The 17,106-nt window shown below is 40.2% G+C and overlaps 1 protein-coding gene across 1 annotated transcript in view; it reads left to right on the top strand.

The window, feature by feature from the left end:
* Positions 1 to 15,572, top strand: part of LOC109929415 (cytotoxic T-lymphocyte protein 4-like) — a 40,475-nt gene extending 24,903 nt beyond the window's left edge. Inside the window, exons 4-5 of the mRNA XM_020529089.2 lie at positions 7,523 to 7,615; positions 14,941 to 15,572. Coding sequence (XP_020384678.1) covers positions 7,523 to 7,615; positions 14,941 to 15,014 — 167 coding nt within the window. The 3' untranslated portion in view covers positions 15,015 to 15,572. The remainder of the gene's footprint in view (positions 1 to 7,522; positions 7,616 to 14,940) is intronic.
* The last annotated feature ends 1,534 nt before the right edge of the window (positions 15,573 to 17,106 follow it).

Here is a 17,106-nt window from a genome sequence, read left to right as displayed (position 1 = left end):
ACCCCTGTGCAACAGCAGATAGCACACTAAGCCACATTACAAATAACATCTGCTCCAGCCAGGGAAAAGCCACACATATGGAAGTTCATAACTATAGTTACCTTTAGAGCAACTGGTGATGTTGTCCTTACCCTGCTTCAAGGTTGTCATTGTGACTGCAGATTTCAGTGAGCATTTATTTCCTGAACATGTCCAATACATTGTTCCTTGCTGAGGTTTAAGTTGGATAATTTCTTCCAGAATACCTCTGGCAGTTCTGTCCTCCTGAAGAAAAGCCTTGTACTTTATCTCCTCCTCCTTCTCCTGGCAGCTTGCCCTACTGAACGTCAACTTTGTTCATTTTCCCGGTCATGGTGTATTGTCAGGGATGGTTGTAATTACAATGTTTAAAAGACTTTTGGATGAGTACATGAGTAGGAAAGGTTTGGAGGGATATGGGCTAGTTTAGTTTGGGATTATAGTCAGCATGGATCGGTTGGGCCAAAAGGTCTGTTTCTGTGCTGTATAAGTCTATGACTCTATGCATATACGTGTGTGCTTATTCCTGCAGTTTGTCCTGTGTGTGTTTAAAAGAGTAAATTAGCTTGATTTAATTATTAAAATGGCAACACTTGCATCACATCAATATTACATATTGACTGACAACATGAATTCCCTGCTCCAAATAGTTCTGGATAACATTCCCTACGTGTGCGTTAATGCTTAATCTATCAGGCAGTGCCTGTTTCAGGAACATATGTCTGTAATGAGGAACAGGTCTTGTGGACTTTACCTCCAATTCCCAATTGCTTACCAGCCAGAGAAAGATGGCAGATCTCTAAAAAGAAGGACTGTGACAGAATTGTACAGTGGAGAGGAAGGAGGAATTTTAGGTTAGTGAGACTGTGGAGAGCTTTGATGAACAAGGGGGTTGGGGTTAGTAGGTGTTAGGATTGAGGAAATGTTCGAGAGGAGATTGTAGACTGTACATAGATTGGCAGGATTTAAATGGAAGTGGTGTCATTGGATGGTAGGGATAAAATTGTAATTGAGAGAGGTGGAGTGGTTGGATTCAATATTTGGGTATTACTGTACAATAGGGTTCTGTTAGAATAACAGGAGTAGGCCATTAGGTTCTTTGAAACTGTTCCACCATACTTGAACTTCAACAACAATGCTATCTTCCTACATTATCCTTCAGTGGCTAAAAATAATTGATGTCAGATGAATTACGCATTTACTAAGCACTCAGAATCCTCTGAAGTAAGGAATTCCAAAGATTTACAACTGCTTGAGAAAGGAACTTTCTCCTCATCTCGGTGTTAAATGGTCAACTCTTATCCTGAGGCAAAGGATAAGGTCTCTATTTTGGAACTCCCCAATCACTAGAAATATTCTATAAACACCTATACGTGTCCAGCCGACTAAGAGCTGTAGGTGTTTCAGTGAAATGATTCCTCATTTTTCCAAACTCCAGATAACACTGGCTCAATCTGCTCCATCTCTCCTCCTTTTTGGGGTCAACCCTATGTTTCCATTTCCCTCTGCCTCCCAGTCTCTAAGTCAAGTTGAAAAGTAATCCGGGTGTTAATTCACCAAAGTGTGCAACTTAGCAAGATCTTTGACTCTCACACTCCAGAATACTTGCATTAAAGACTTAAACGCATATCACTTGCCTTCCTAATTCTTGTTGTATTTGCATGTTAACCTTTTGCATACCATATTTTGGGCTCCCAAAATACACTGAATACTAACATTTACTCTCTCACCTTTTGTGGAAAACAGGTTTTTTTTCCATTCTTTATACCACAGTGGATCATTTTGTACTTCCCCACATTCTACTCTATCTTTCCACTCAATCACTCAACAGCTTGCCTTCCTGTATGGCTTCGTATCATTGGCAAACTTGAAGAAATTATATCATACTCCTTCATTTTATTGTTTAAAGTTGTAACTAGATGAGGCCCAAGGTAGTTCATTGTGTCACTATATAAGTTGCGCTTCACCATTTTAAAAATGACCCGTTTATTCTTGCTTTCTGTTTTTTTTTCATTAACCAATCCTGAATCGATTATGATCTGTGATCTATGTATTACTCTCGATCCAAAGAGATTTTCTCTTGTATAACACCCGTATCTGTGACACTAAAAGTTTTGAATACCTTTCAATGTACCAAGTTTACAGCAATCACTAGTTCCACTTATCTACCTTGTGACAAAAATCTCTGATAGATTTATCAAACAAAAGTTCCTTTTCATAAAACCATGATAATTCAGCCGAATCATTTGTGATTTTCCAAGTCCTGCTACCACATATAAAATCTTGTAATGCCCTGTACTGAGTTTGGTGGCAGATGGCATTTAATCAAGTGGGATGGTTCCACTTTGGGACGCCTCTACCTTCCCTTCTCCTTCTGACTCTGAATATAGGGGAAGGCCAGTGAATGGCCTTCTTCCCAGCAGACGCAGCAGCTTATGAGGCAAACACACTGACCAAGCTGGCAGCCATGTCTCAACATCGAGGGAAGTAGTCGTCACCAAAGTCCATGGAGGCACCCGTCAGTCAGGGGGGTCCTGACACAGTATGTCAAAGTTAGAGGTCACACAACACCAGGTTATAGTCCAGCAGGTTTATTTGAAATAACAAGCTTTCATAGCGCTGCTCCTCCATCAGGTGAAGTAGAGGGAAGCGCACAGGCACAGAAAATATAGGTGGAGAGGGAATTGCAAGATCAGTCTGGGTAATTAAGAGCATCTGAAGATAGTTCAAATAGTGTGAGTGGAGTGTTGATAGGCTGCATAACAAGTGTTTGCAGGTGATCCAAAGCATCAAACAGTGTGAGTAAAGTGTCAATAGCTGAATATTGACACTTTACGCATGACTCTTAAACCTGTCATGTTATTCCAGCCATTTGATTGGTCTCAAGCACCATCTTATTTTTTACTTTTTGTAATTATCTCTTTGCCTTAATTAATCAGATCATATGTCATCCCTTCACTTGCTATTCAGCCAAACATTTCCATCTCTGCTCTCACCTTCCCTCCCGCACACCACCACAATCTCTCCTGGCCAAGGCTTCAATATCAAAACCATATTCTTGGCCTTTTTTTGAGGATGGGTGGGTTGGATCTGTATCATTCTCCTCGGAAGGAAAATGTTTAGCAGACTAGGGCTCCAGTCTCTGATGATAATCTGAATGTAAAGGCAATGGTACAACTTTCTCTCCTTCATGACCTTGAGGCTGGTCTGGAGTGGACAACAACATCTCTAAATTAACGATGAGAATTGTTCATTTCTGAGGCAGTGGGAGTGCCACCCAGTCTGTACACTTCCATGCAATTATTAATCTCACCTCAGAATTTATACTGGCTAGAATTGAGGGGTTCAGTTTTACATTTTCTTTCACATTTTTCTCTAATTATTTCTTCAAAAGATCAAATGATGATCCTTTTCACTGTTGAAGGCTTGCTTTCAAAAGATAGTCTTCTGCAAACGTAAACTAAGATCTCTCTTCTTCAACGCAAGAATTTATTTTTCACTTGGTAAGACCACCTTGGTTATAGCAGAATGTTTTCCTCAGATAATATTCATAGCGATTTTGGAAATGTGAATATTTCAGCAAATTGACTCTTTTGCCCTCATCAGTGTGTCTGTTTCTTCTGTCTGTTTTTCAAGAGCAATGGCTGTTTCTGTACTGAATTTGTGAAAGTTGTCCATCATCTTCTCTTTTATCAGTTTCCAGCTTGTGTTCTTCTCTAGTCACTTTTTCAGTGAATCAAAAACAATTCTCACTGTTATTGAAAAGCTGGTACCCATTCACATTCGGTTACCTTACTGTTCCCCTCTCTCGGTCTCACTTTTTTTTGTAACTTATCAAGTAGCTGCTGCAAATGTCTGATTTATTTTTCATTTTCTGAGGTTTCCTTTTCCTGGCCTTATTCTTTGCTTTTATTCATTCGTGGGATGTGGGAGTCACTAGCTGGGCCAACATTTGCAGCCTGTCCCTCATTGCCCTTGAGAAGGTGGTAGTGAGCTGCCTTGCTGAGTGCATTAAAAATCCAATTGTCCATTCAGATACGCTATTTGTTCAACTTGAAGTTCCTCAGTATTTGATTGTGAATTAATTTCCTCTGGAACAGTCCCTTTAGCAATAGGAAGTATTTCAATTTTTACTCCTTCAACATCAATGCTTTTTTTCAAAGAGCCTAGGAGAATGCAAGATTAATAACAATGGTATCTTCATTCCCATTCAATGGTGGCTGGTCATCTTCACTGCTGGCACCACCTCTGTTCTACACAATTAGAGTCTTGATAAAAAAATGAACTTTTCACAAATCCATTTGATATTTTGGGAAAGGTGTTTTATTGAAGAAGTTTGGTTCCACAGAGTAATGAAGCAACATCAGCTTCCTGTGCTGCTACTGCTTTGTGGAGAAGATTCAAAGCTATAAAAAGGTTCATATTTAATAAGTAACAATGGTGATCAGAAATGATGTACAGAGTTTTGGTGATCTCACCCCCGTATAGCAAATGATCACCTATTCTCATACTCTTACTGATTTTGATTTGATTTTATTGCCATGTGTATTCTACAGTAAGAATACAATGAAATACAGTGAAAAGCTTACACTTATCGCCACGAGAAGGTGCCAGTTTGAATAATTTAAGAATAAGGGAAAAAAAGATAGAGCTCAAAGAGAGCCAGCTCAGCAGTGTCGATGTGCCTGTGCCGCCATCCCTCTGCCATCGCTATCTATGCCAGACCCAACCAACATCAAAGTCACTGATCCTCAGGCACTATCTTTGCCGCTGGGCCCATAGCCCTCCACCACCGTTTCGCTGCCGCCAATGCTGGACCCAACCAACAATGAAGTTGTCGATCCTCAGGCTCCATCTTTTGCCGCTGGGCCTACCTTGCCGACATCGCCTCTGCTGATGTAGCATCCGACGATTCCAGGTCCTGTGCTTGCTCTGGAAAAATCAGTAGGGCCTCACTCTCCTCTGTGCTGGGCCTACTCAGAATAAATCTTAGACACTAAAAGTTAAGAGTTTGAAGAAGCTTATGTTTTAGCCACAGTGTGAGATCTGCAAGAATAAATACTGCATCTCCTGTATCCAAAATAACTTCAGTTTCCTCACCATTAGCCATGATATTAGCAAACCAGAATTCACCTCGTGTGTCTGTGAAATATTGTGCTGGGTGTGATATCTCTCAAGAAGAATTCAATTTGCTCCTCAGCACCTTCTGATCCCTTGATACTTGCAGACTGTTGCAACCTGTATTTTACATTTTGTACTGATTATATTGTGCTGAAATGGCCTCTCTCCTTGTACTTGTGACCCTGGTGTCTCTTAATGCGGCTTACCACACTATCGGAGGATCTTCTGTTTGCCCTTTTATTTCCTGTAACTGAGTGTATTGCATTCTGCACTCATCCAACACTCACTGCTGCTGATATCTGAGCTTGCTTTGTTCCTGACTGCTGCAGGCTTGTTTTTCTCTCTGTCGTGCTGTGGGAGCCCTGTGGACTACCTCTGGAACTTATCGTCTTCTGTCATTCGACTTCTGTCGTTCCTGCACATGCATTATCTGGCTGGCAGCTCCCAGGGCTCTGTGGGTCTTTCATGCGCACTCACCATGGGGGTGACTGAGTTTGGAGATCCTCTTTCACTGCGAACTTCCCAACCCAGCTGAGAACTGGTGCTTGGTTACCCCTGGTGTCTCTCTCAGCACCCTGCAAAGTTGATGTTGCCATTTTTACACTGTGATGTAAACAATACTACTGGGGAGGTGATGGCCTAGTAGTATTATCACTGGACGGTTAATCCAGAGACCCAGACAATGTTCTGGGGACCTGGGTTCGAATCCCACCATGGCAGATGGTGGAATTTGAATTCAATAAAATATCTGGAATTAAATCAGTGATGACCACGAATCCATTGTCAATTGTTGGGAAGAACCCATCGGGTTCACTAATGTCCTTCAGGGAAGGGAACTGCTAACCTTACCTGATCTGGCCTACATGTGACTCCAGATCCACAGCAATGTAGTTGACTCTTAACTGCCCTCTGGGTAATTAGGGATGGGCGATGAATATTGCCTAGCCAATAACGCCCACATTCCATGAACGAATAAAAAAAACTATTTCCATGTGTGAAACAGGATTGTTGCAACGCAAGATTACAGGGTTGTCCTAGAATGTGACATGTTGTATTTGATTGAACCACTTTCAATGGGCATACTTGCTTACAGTTTCATATTCTGATAATATTCCTCAGATGCTCCTTTATCTAACAAGAACATAATTATTCCCTGTTTAATTGCTCTTTGCCTTAGAATTTTGTGTCAACTTGACAGGTGGCTGTTTTGATAACCAGGATTATATTAAAAAATCAGCTAAACAACATGGTATGTTGTACTGAAAAGAATTTTGCTATATCTAATTGAACAGTAACAACTTTTTCCACAACTAAGACCTTAAAAAATCAACAGCAGTTTCTTCAGAGGTGATTTTTGAGGCCTCTCTCCTGACATGAAACACAGGGATGTGGGGCAGGGAAAGAATGTTATACAAGTCTAAGACAGAGGCTGTGTCAATATAAGTCATCTGGTTAACGTTTGAGCTACGTAGGCCCAGAAGTTCTGAGTCAAAAGGATACATCACAGTGTACTCATTTTTTTGTGTTTGAAGAAGTTTGAGGCAGATTTCAGAAGTCCAACGGTGTGGGGAGATTAGCAAAACTTTGAAGAAGGAGGGGAATATGATGCAGGCAAATACATCCAAAAAGAAAGGCACAATTTGCTTCTGTACTATGTAATGGAAGGAACTTTTTGCCAAATAGAACTTCAGCTTCAACACTATTGCTTTTGCACTTCTTAAACATTTAACCTGCCTTGCATAAATGACCAGTATTCAATTCGGCCAACTGTGGAAGGCAAAGACATAGTCAATTGATAATATTTTATGAATCCTATTTTGCATGTTGGATCATGGAGGATATGTTTGATTGTGTAATGTGAACAAACAACAGTTTGAGCCGGGGACAGGTGGTAACAGATATCCACAATGCGATAATAACATTTCTGGTCATTTATATTGTACATGTGCATATATATCCTTATGTCATAGAGTCCATAAGATGGGATGAATTGTTGGATACAAATAACTCACAGGCTCATGTGATTGAATCTTTTGCTATTGGGGCTCATCTTGAATGGTAACAGGTGACATCCGAGAAAATAGTTTTTTTCTGTGACACTGTATCTGAGCACTGATCTGATGATTCATGAAGACTGCATGAAATAAAAAAAAACATATGTACAATGATGGACAGGTAAAGACCTTCTCATCCATCCAGCCAATCCTGCATCATTGTAATACCTTGTGTAGCACGAGAATACTCTTCAGCCAGCAATGAATTCATGACTTAGCCATTTTGATTAAATCAGGTATATCTTCTTTTTATTGTTGTAGATTTTTCATTGTTTTATTGATAAATGATGCCAGTAAATAGTGATCTGATAACTTTATTTATTTGGCAGGCTCAACGTGGATCCTGATTGGCTGCATATTGTCTATCATATTGGTTGTGTCAATCACCACTTTCTTTTTGGCCAGAAAATTAATTAGACAAGGTAAGAAGGATTATAAAATCTGTTGAGCAAACATGATAAAACCAGTAAACATTGATACAAATGTACTAGAAGGGCTAAAAAACTCAAAACAAACACATCACCAAGAGTCAGTAATATTAATTCCAGGATTCTGAAAGCAAGTAGGGACAAGATTTGCATGGTTCTGACAATCATTAAAAGAGTGGTCATTGGAGAGTGGGAAGATACTAGTCCATGAAATAAACTAACATGATACCCACATTCAAAAAGGGTGACAAGCTAGAAATTAAAAATAATTAATCTAAGTGTCATTCTGTGTGAAAAATAATTGTATCACTTACAGGGGTGTATTTAGGAATCATAAAAAGATAGCACACTGAAGACCATTCAATCCATCCTGCCTATGCCAGCTCTATAAAACTATCCAAATAATTGTATTCCTCTGTTGTTTTGTGATAGTTCTTCAAACACCTCCCTTCAAGTGTTTACCTCGATGCCATTTGAATGTCTGCTACAATTAGAATCTGAAAGAATAGATACTGTATTTTCTATGTTCAAAATAAACTCAGTTCCCTTACCATTAACCATGGTATCAGCAAACCAGAATATATTTTTTGTGTCTGTGCTGGGTATATCAATCAAGAAGAGTTTATCCCGCTCCTCAGCATCCTCTGATCCCTTGATACTTGCAGACTGTTGCAGTTTGTATTTTTAATTTGATTATACTGTGCTGAAATGGTATCTCTCCTTGCAATCATGACCCTGGAGTCTCTTAATGTAGTTGACCACAGTTTGTTTCTTCCCACACTTTCTGTTGGAGGAATTTCCGTGTGGCCTTTTTAATTCCCACCACCAGGTTTATCATACATTACACTCATCCAACACTTGCTGTTGACAACTGATTTTATAATCATACTTTTCTTTGAAAACCATTGGATCTGCTTCCATGGCCCTTTCAGACAGTGTATTCTAAATCAAAGCAATACATAAATTATTTTTCTTTATGTTTGTAATGACTCAGGAAGCCTGACTGGAAAGGAACATCATTCATTGTTGAACACCAAATAGAGCCACTGCTCATGGTGTATATAGGCTAGTCTCAACCCTGGACAGATAGAGGTTTGAGCTGGAGACAAGTGGTAACAGATATCCACAATGTGGTAGTAACCTGTCTGTTTGTCATCACTGAGTCTGCATTACAAAGGGCTCAGCTGTAGCAGGGAACCAAGGGAACTTATACTCAACAAGCTCCATAAAGAGATTAATTAATGATTCCTCATGCGCCTTGTAGGGTTTATCACATTGCCCCCACTTGCTAATCACCTTAAATCCATATCCTCTGGTTACCGAACTTTCTCTTTGTTTACTGTATCAAAGTCTTTCAGAACACTGAGATCAAATTGTTCCTCATCTTTACTGCTTAATAGAGAATAAGTCCATGTTTCTGGTACCAATAAGCAAATGAAATTGCTCAGTCATGTTATCAAATTTTCTCAATGCCCACTCTTGTGTTTTGACCTCCTTCCGAAAGTGTGTTACCCGTAATAGGCCACAATACAACTAACCAGTTAAGAGCTAACCAGTGCTTTATAAGGGTTAAGCATAACTTTCTTACTTTTACTCTATGTCAATATCTTTAAAGTCAAGGACATGTAACTTTACAGTAATTTTTAATAATTACTAATTCATGGGATGTGGTCATTGCTGGCTGGGGCAGCATTTATTGGCCATCTCTTATTGCCCTTGAGAAATTGGTGGTGAGCTACCTTCTTGAAACACTGTAATCCATATAAAGGTTTATAAAATTATGGAGAGCATGGATTGGGCAAATAGATGAGGTCTTTTGCCTGAGGGTAGGGGAGTCCAAAACTAGATGGCATAGGTTTAAGGGAGTCCCACAATGCTCTTAGGGAAGAAGTTCCAGGATTTTGATCCAATAATACTAAAGGAACGGCAATATATTTCCAAGTCAAAAAGGTAACTGGCTAGGAGGAGAACCTGTCGGGGTGGCGTTCACAGATATCTGCTGTCCTTGATCTCCTAGATTGTATGAGTCTCAGGTTTGGAAGGTGCGATTTGAGGATTCATTTTATAGATGGTATACATGACTAATACTGAGCATTGGTGGTGGAGGGAGATAATGTTCATGAGTGCGATGCCAAGCAATCAGCTGCTCTGTCTGGGTTGGTGCCAAGCTTCTCGAGTGTTATTGGAGCTGTAATCACCTAGGCAAAAAGGGAGGACTCAATCAAACTCCTGACTTACGTTTCATAGTTGGTGGACAGGCTTTGTAGGGTCAGGAGGTGAGTTACATACTGCAGGATTCCTATACTCTGAATACTCTTGCAGCCACGATATTTATACGTGAGTTCAGTTCAGTTTCTAGTCAATAGTAACCCCCAGGATGTTGGGAGTTGGGGGGATTCAGTGGTGGTGATGCTGTTAAATGTTAAGAGGAAACAAATTCTCTCTTGTTGGAGATGATCATTGCCTGGCACTTGTATGGCACAAATGTTACTTGCCACTTGTCAGCTCAAGCCTGGATATTGTGCAAGTCTTGTTATATTTTGCCATGGACTGGTTATCTGCAGTATCTGAGGAGTCATGAATGATGTTGAAAATTGTACAAACATCACCGAACATTCCCACCTCTGATCTTATGATGGTGGGGAAGTCATTGATGAAGCAGTTGAAGATGGTTGGGCCTAGGCACTATCCTGAGTAACTCCAACAGAGATGAATAACCACCAACAACTGTAACTTTTCTCCTTTGTGCTAGATATGACTCTAAGCAGCAAAGAATTTCCCCTAATTCTCACTGATTATAGTTTTGCCAGGGCTCCCTGATGTCACTCTCAGTCAAATGCTGCCTTATTGTCAAAAACAGGTATTCTGACCTCCCCTCTGGAGTTCATAGAGTCATAGAGATATATAGCATGGAAACAGACCCTTTGGTCCAACTGATCCATGCCAACCAGATATCCTATATAAATCTAGTTCCATTTCCTTTATTCATTCACAGGATGAGGGCGTCGCTGGCCAGGTAGCATTTATTGCCCATCCCTAATTGCCCAAAGGGTAGTTAAGAGTCAACCATATTGCTGTAGGTCTGGAGTCACATGTAGGCCAAACCAGATAAGGTTGGCAGTTTTCTTCCCTAAAGGACATTAGTGAACCAGATGGGATTTCCCCAGATAATCAGCAATGGATGCATGTTCATCGTTAGATTGTTAATTCCAGATATTTATTGAATTCAAATTCCACCATCTGCCGTGGCGGGATTCAAACCCGGGTCCCCAGAACATTATTTGTGTCTCTGGATTAACAGTCCAGTGATACTACCACTAGGTCATCGCCTTCCATCCAAATTTGCCAGTATTTGGCCCATATCCTTTTAAACCTTTCCTATGCATTTAATCAATCAGATGCTTTTTAAATATTGTAGTTGTACCAGCCTCCATCACTTCCTCTGGAAGCTCATTCCACATACGCACCACCCTCTGCGTGAAAAAGTTGCCCCCAGGGTCCCTTTCATATCTTTCCCATCTCACCTTAAACCTATGCCCTCTAGTTTTGAACTCCTTCATCCTGGGGAAACGACCTTGTCTATTTAGCCTATCTATGTCCCTCATGATTTTATAAACCTCTATAAGGTCATCCCTCAGCCTCCGATGCTCCAGGGAAAATAGCCCCCCAGCTCTTTTGTCCATTTTTGAACAAAGGGTATAATGAGGCCACGAACTAAGTGGTCCTGTTGGCATCCAAATTGAGCATCACTGAGCCAGTTATTCCTAATCAGTGCTTTATAAGGGTTTAGCATAACTTCCTTGCTTTCACTCTACGTCTCTATTTTTAAAGTCAAGGAAGTGTAATTGTTAAAATTACTAATTCATGGGATTTGGGCACTATTGCCTGGGACAGCATTTATTGGCCTTGAGAAGTTGGAGGTGAGCTACCTTCTTGAAACACTGCAATCCACTGTTGATGAACTGTTCATCACTTTCCTGATGATTGTGAGTAGACTAAAGGGCTACAATTCACTGGGTTGGATTTGCTCTGCTTTTTTGTGTATATGGAACACTGGGGCAATTTTCCACATTACCGCATGGATGTAGCTGTACTGGAACAGCTTGGCTAGGGCCATGACAAGTTCTGGAGCGCAAGTCTACAGTACTATTACCCAAATGTTGTCAGGATTCATAGCCTTTGCAGTATTCAGTGCCTTCGGCCATTTTTTGCTATCACATGGTAACTTGGTGAACATTAGCCAGCAAGGGTTCAGAGGAGTTTAACCAAACTCCTAATTTACTTCAGAGATGTGACATCCTAAGTGGATGATGGAGAGCCACACTTTATAGAAAATCTTGACATACAAGATGATACTTGACAACGTCACACATTAAATTATTTCTGGAGATTCAAAAAACTCTTAGGAATGGATCCATAATAAAGTGGAGGTTAGAAAGCAATGAATTAAAGGAGACACATTGTGTTGAAGAGTGGTTGAGACAAACTCTTGGCAGGATGCCATAGGGTTATTCTCATTTATATAAATGAGCAGGATTCAGAAATACATTACAAAATAGTCAGATTTTCAGATGATACCCAAATGGAAGCAGCGGTATAATTGACAGAAGCAATGCAAAAATTGCAGTGAGTTGGACAAGATAATTATGGAGGCAGAACAGTGGCAGATAAAATCTAATAAAAACAAGTGCATGGTACTGCATAAACGACAGAAAAATAAGCAACTCACACACTCTGTGAACGTCAATGAAATAGCCAATGAGGAATTAGATAGTAAGATAAGGATCCTAGTAAACTCGATATTAAACATGTCCAAACAATACGCAGTAGCAACAAAAAACAATGTTAAACTACACAATCAGCCAGTTGTTTAACATTCAGGTTAGTTGTGATCAAAATTTACAGTACCCTTATCAGATCACACCTTGAGTATTTTTAAATCCTGGAAGCAGTACAGGGAAGAAAAAGGCTCCCTAGTGTAAGTGGTTTGATTTGCAAGCAAAAATTGGAAGAATTCAAACTTTTCATTCACTCAGGGTTGTCAGTTTTTGCTGTGGCCTTCAACTGAATGGATCGATTTCCATTTCACGGAACTTTGGGCGCTTGGTGCAGGACATCCCAAGAGGTAGTGGGATCTGGCTTTTCAACCTGAAAAGGGAGCATTTATGGCATTATTTGGAAAATTCTAATGTAATAAGTATTGTGGAATCTCAGATTAGATAGTAAATTGTTACACTGTTGCGGGGAGCAAAAGTGACTGGCGGGTTTAAAGATTCCATGGCAGGATTATTTCTTACACAGAAAACAGATTATCAGGTTATTCATCATTTGCAGTTCGTGGAACCAAACAAAGTGGTTGCTGCTTTGACTGACAACAATGAATACATTTCAAGCTAGAAGTGAATCTCAGGATGTAGCAAGGACACAAAAAGCATTCCATCAAAAGCCTGATTTTTACAATGATTCAGTTTTACACAACAACTTTTCCTCATCACATATATATATTTTGGTTGAATTTCATCAGCACCTAAGCAAATCCAATCAACACACATTGAGCTCAACCATTTGAATGTCTCTGATTTCCAACCTGTCTTAACTTTATCAATCTTAATGTAAAGAAAGAACACTTTTCATGACCCTAGGTTGCCAATGAAGCACCTTCGAATTGTTGCCACTGTTGCAAAGTAAGGAAATGCAGCTGCCACCTTGTACCCAGCAAGCTCCCATAAACAGCAATGTGATCATTGTCAAATAATCTATTTTCTCAATTTGATTGAGGCAAATGAAAGCTGAGAGGGTTTCTGATTGAAGCGTACAAAATTATAAGGGGCATGGATTGGATAAATAGGAAGAAACTTTCTCTCTTTGTCGAAGAGTACCTTAGATTTAAGGTGAGGGGAAGGAGGTCTACAGGGGATTTGAGGATTTCTTTTTCATCCAGAGAGCTAGGTGTATTTGGAACTCATTCCCTCAAGTGCTAGAATATGGGATTCGTGTAGCTGGGTGCTTGATGGCCAGTGTGAACATGATGGGCTGAAGGGGTTCTTTCCATGCCATAAAATTTGGTGACTCCATGATGAACATTAGCCGGGACACTGAGGAAACTCCTCTGTTTTTCAAAATTGAGCTATAAGATCTCTTACATCCACCAGAAAGGCCTGATGGGCTTTGGTTTAGAGCCTCATTCAGAAAGCAGCTTTGACAGCACAACACTCTGTCATTTCTGAAGAAGGGTCCCAACTCAAAATGTCAGCTTTCCTGCTCCTCTGATGCTGCCTGGCCTGCTGTGTTCCTCCAGCTCCACACTGTGTTAACTTTGTCATTGTTGCATTTGAATGACAGCCTAGAATTTTGTCACCAAATCTCTTGATGGGCTATGAAGCAGCCCATGTCCAAATGCAACGTGGCCCGGATAATATCCAGGCATGGGCTGAAAATGGCAAGTAACATTTGTGCCAAACAAATGCTAGGCTATGATAATCTCCAATAAGAGAGAATCTAACTATCACCACTGAATATTCAATACCATTATTATCATCGAATCCAACACTGTCAACATCCTGGGGGTTACCACTGACTAGAGATTCAACACACTGTAGCTACCAGAACAAATCAGGACCTAAGAATACTATAGTGAGTAACTCACCTCTCGATTCCCCAAAGTATGGCCAACACAAACTGTGACAAGGCAGAAATCAGGAGAGTGATGGAATACTCCCCACTTGCCTGGATAGCTGCAGTTCCAACAACACTCAAAAAGCATGACACCTGGTCTGGACTACATGTGACTCCAGACCCATGGCAATGTAGTTGACTCTTAACTGCCCTCTGGGATGGGCAACCAATGCTGGCCTAATCAGCAAAGCCCTCATCCATTGAATATAAAATAAAACTAAATAAAACCATCCAGGACAAAACAGCCCTCTTGATTGGCATAACATTTCCAAGCATCCACTCCAGCTACCATCAACCCTCAGTACCAGCAGTGTGTACCATCTACAAGATGTATTGCAGAAATTCACCAAAGATCCTTAGACAACAACTCGCAAGCAAATGATGACTACCATCCTTTTAGAAATTCTTTGAAATCTTCGGAAATTTCCTTTAGAAATTTAGTGTTGTATAACTACTGCTTATCTCATTTTCTTTCCCACACTTTTCATACTTGGTGGACCTCTGCATGATGGGCCGTAATCCTTTACAGGGGCTCTCAACTAGTAAGAATACCAATCTAACATAATCCACCAGGAAGAAGCTAAACAATGTTTCTGAATAATGTGCCAGAACTAGAGTGATTGGCATCTTTCTGTTTTCCACAGGGGAACCTGTATACGTCAACGCTAGACACAGAAACAAAACCATTGGGAACTATCGTCTGACAGAAGCAAAGTAGAGGTGGAGATCTGAAGACATTTGAACTGAAATGCCAAAAGGCCTCATTATGGCTTTGAAATAGCTGAATTTTAAAAGATCAGAGCTGACATATTGTGAGATATTCAAGATATTGAAAGAAAGTCGGGCTTTGATCCTGTCCATTTGAAAGCACACTGGCCAGAGACTGACCCTGCAAATTTGAACAAATATCCACAGAGGAATAAAAGATTTTGTCATTTTAAATGAACTGTCAACCTTCCTTCTGTATGGGAGTCTGAATTGACAAGTAAACAATTGATTTTTCATGCACTGGACTTAATTTATGGATTAATGTACAGACCCAAGATATTTCATTGTGATGTGCGATGTCATACAGAGCCTGTTTGAGGTCTGCTAAAACTTTTGTTCACATCCGTGGTGACAGTACTCTATACACTGACCTACTTCCTTTAACTCTTCATTCCAGACAATCACCAAGTGGAAAAAATCACATCCTAACAAGAACAAAAAAAAAGTACTGCAGCGCAGCGGTCACAGAAGATTGATTTGAAATAAAAACTATTTCGGTAATATCTGATCAGGTTTAATTAGTACTTTTTTCAGACATGGTGGTAATTCCTCCTTTGAGACCATCCTCTGTAATTTTTTCCAACAATGAAAGAATATCAGGGCATTAGATGCAAACATCACACGAAACAAGAACATTTATAAATCATTTTGTGTTTAACATCCCATTGACCATTTCCTTCAGATACATAAATTATAACAATATTGCAATGCAAAGGTCTACTTTTTGAATAGGAAGGGTTTGGGGGATATGGGCCAAATGCTGACAAATAGGACTGGATTTATATATGGTATTTGGTTGGCATGGACAAATTGGACCGAGGGTTCTGTTTCCGTGCTGCATATCCCTATGACTCTAAGTGTTGCCAGTGTTGCAAAGTGACCTCAGAATGATAGGCGATATTTTCTCAAGGTTCGAACACACAGCAAATTTCCTCATCAAAACTGGAAATGAGCAGTGAAACTGGCTGATGTGTTGCTGATCTTTCTTACATCCCAGGACCTGAGTTTCAAACTGGCTCACTTACTTCTGTGGCTGCCAGCACTAATGGATTTAAGTTCCTACTGGATGAGTTCCTTAATTGGGGGCCAAACTGACCTTGTTGAAATTGAAGACTCACTGGTATTGAGGCACTCTTCTGGGGGTCTATGGTAAGTTGTTAGATCAATGTACAGGGAATTGTACACCAGATCTTATCACTGTAATGACATATTTCATTACCCTGCATCCGTTACAATGGTACATAAAATAAAACATAGAACACTGTAGACTTGAACCTTCACACCTAATTGGAATGGGGAGTGAGGTATTAAAATCTCTTGTTTATGAACACCCTCTAATTGAGTGGGCCACTTTTTAAATAACTTTTAAAGACTCTACCAGAACATGGGTTCTTCAGTCCATATAAATTAAGGCCCAATGATGTGATTAGGACTCCAATCTGATTTTTACTGAGTGCATCAGAAACCATGGCCATTAGCCAACCCACCACAATTGGCATAATTTGATTTGATTTATTACTGTCACATGTACTGAGATACTGTGAAAAATATTGTTTTGCATGCTATCCAGGCAAACCATGGCTCACATAAGTACATCAGGGTAATAGAAAAGGATGCAGAACATGGTGTCACAGCTACAGAGAAGGATTCACAGGAAACATTATTTAAAGGGTCACTTGAGGCTGTGAACTCAGATTACTGGGGCTGTGTGCTATTCCCCTTACTGGATTACCAAGAGATTATTGTGCTTGGACAGTGCTTTTTTCCATCCTTTATTACCTCACTTACCCTGATGATGCTCACACAGGTCATTGTTTGCAGCATTTTTGCACTGGAGAATTATACAAGCGTAGGATACTTTCCTGGCAGCTTTGATCCAATGACATGCATCCTCTCTGTATTGTAAGAAAATAAAAGGGGTTTTGCATAGGGGCAAGAGCTAGCCCATGTACACCTGGTTGGTGGCACAGTCCACAACCCCATACCTCCAGAATAGCTCAGGTACAATAATGGCTATCCGACCATTAAAAATATCATTGAAC

This window comes from Rhincodon typus, chromosome 29, assembly GCF_021869965.1.
Source record: "Rhincodon typus isolate 14 chromosome 29, sRhiTyp1.1, whole genome shotgun sequence".
NCBI classification, from domain to species: domain Eukaryota; kingdom Metazoa; phylum Chordata; class Chondrichthyes; order Orectolobiformes; family Rhincodontidae; genus Rhincodon; species Rhincodon typus.
The sequence above is the reverse complement of the archived record's forward strand: the minus strand, read 5'-3'. Positions and strand labels throughout refer to the sequence as shown.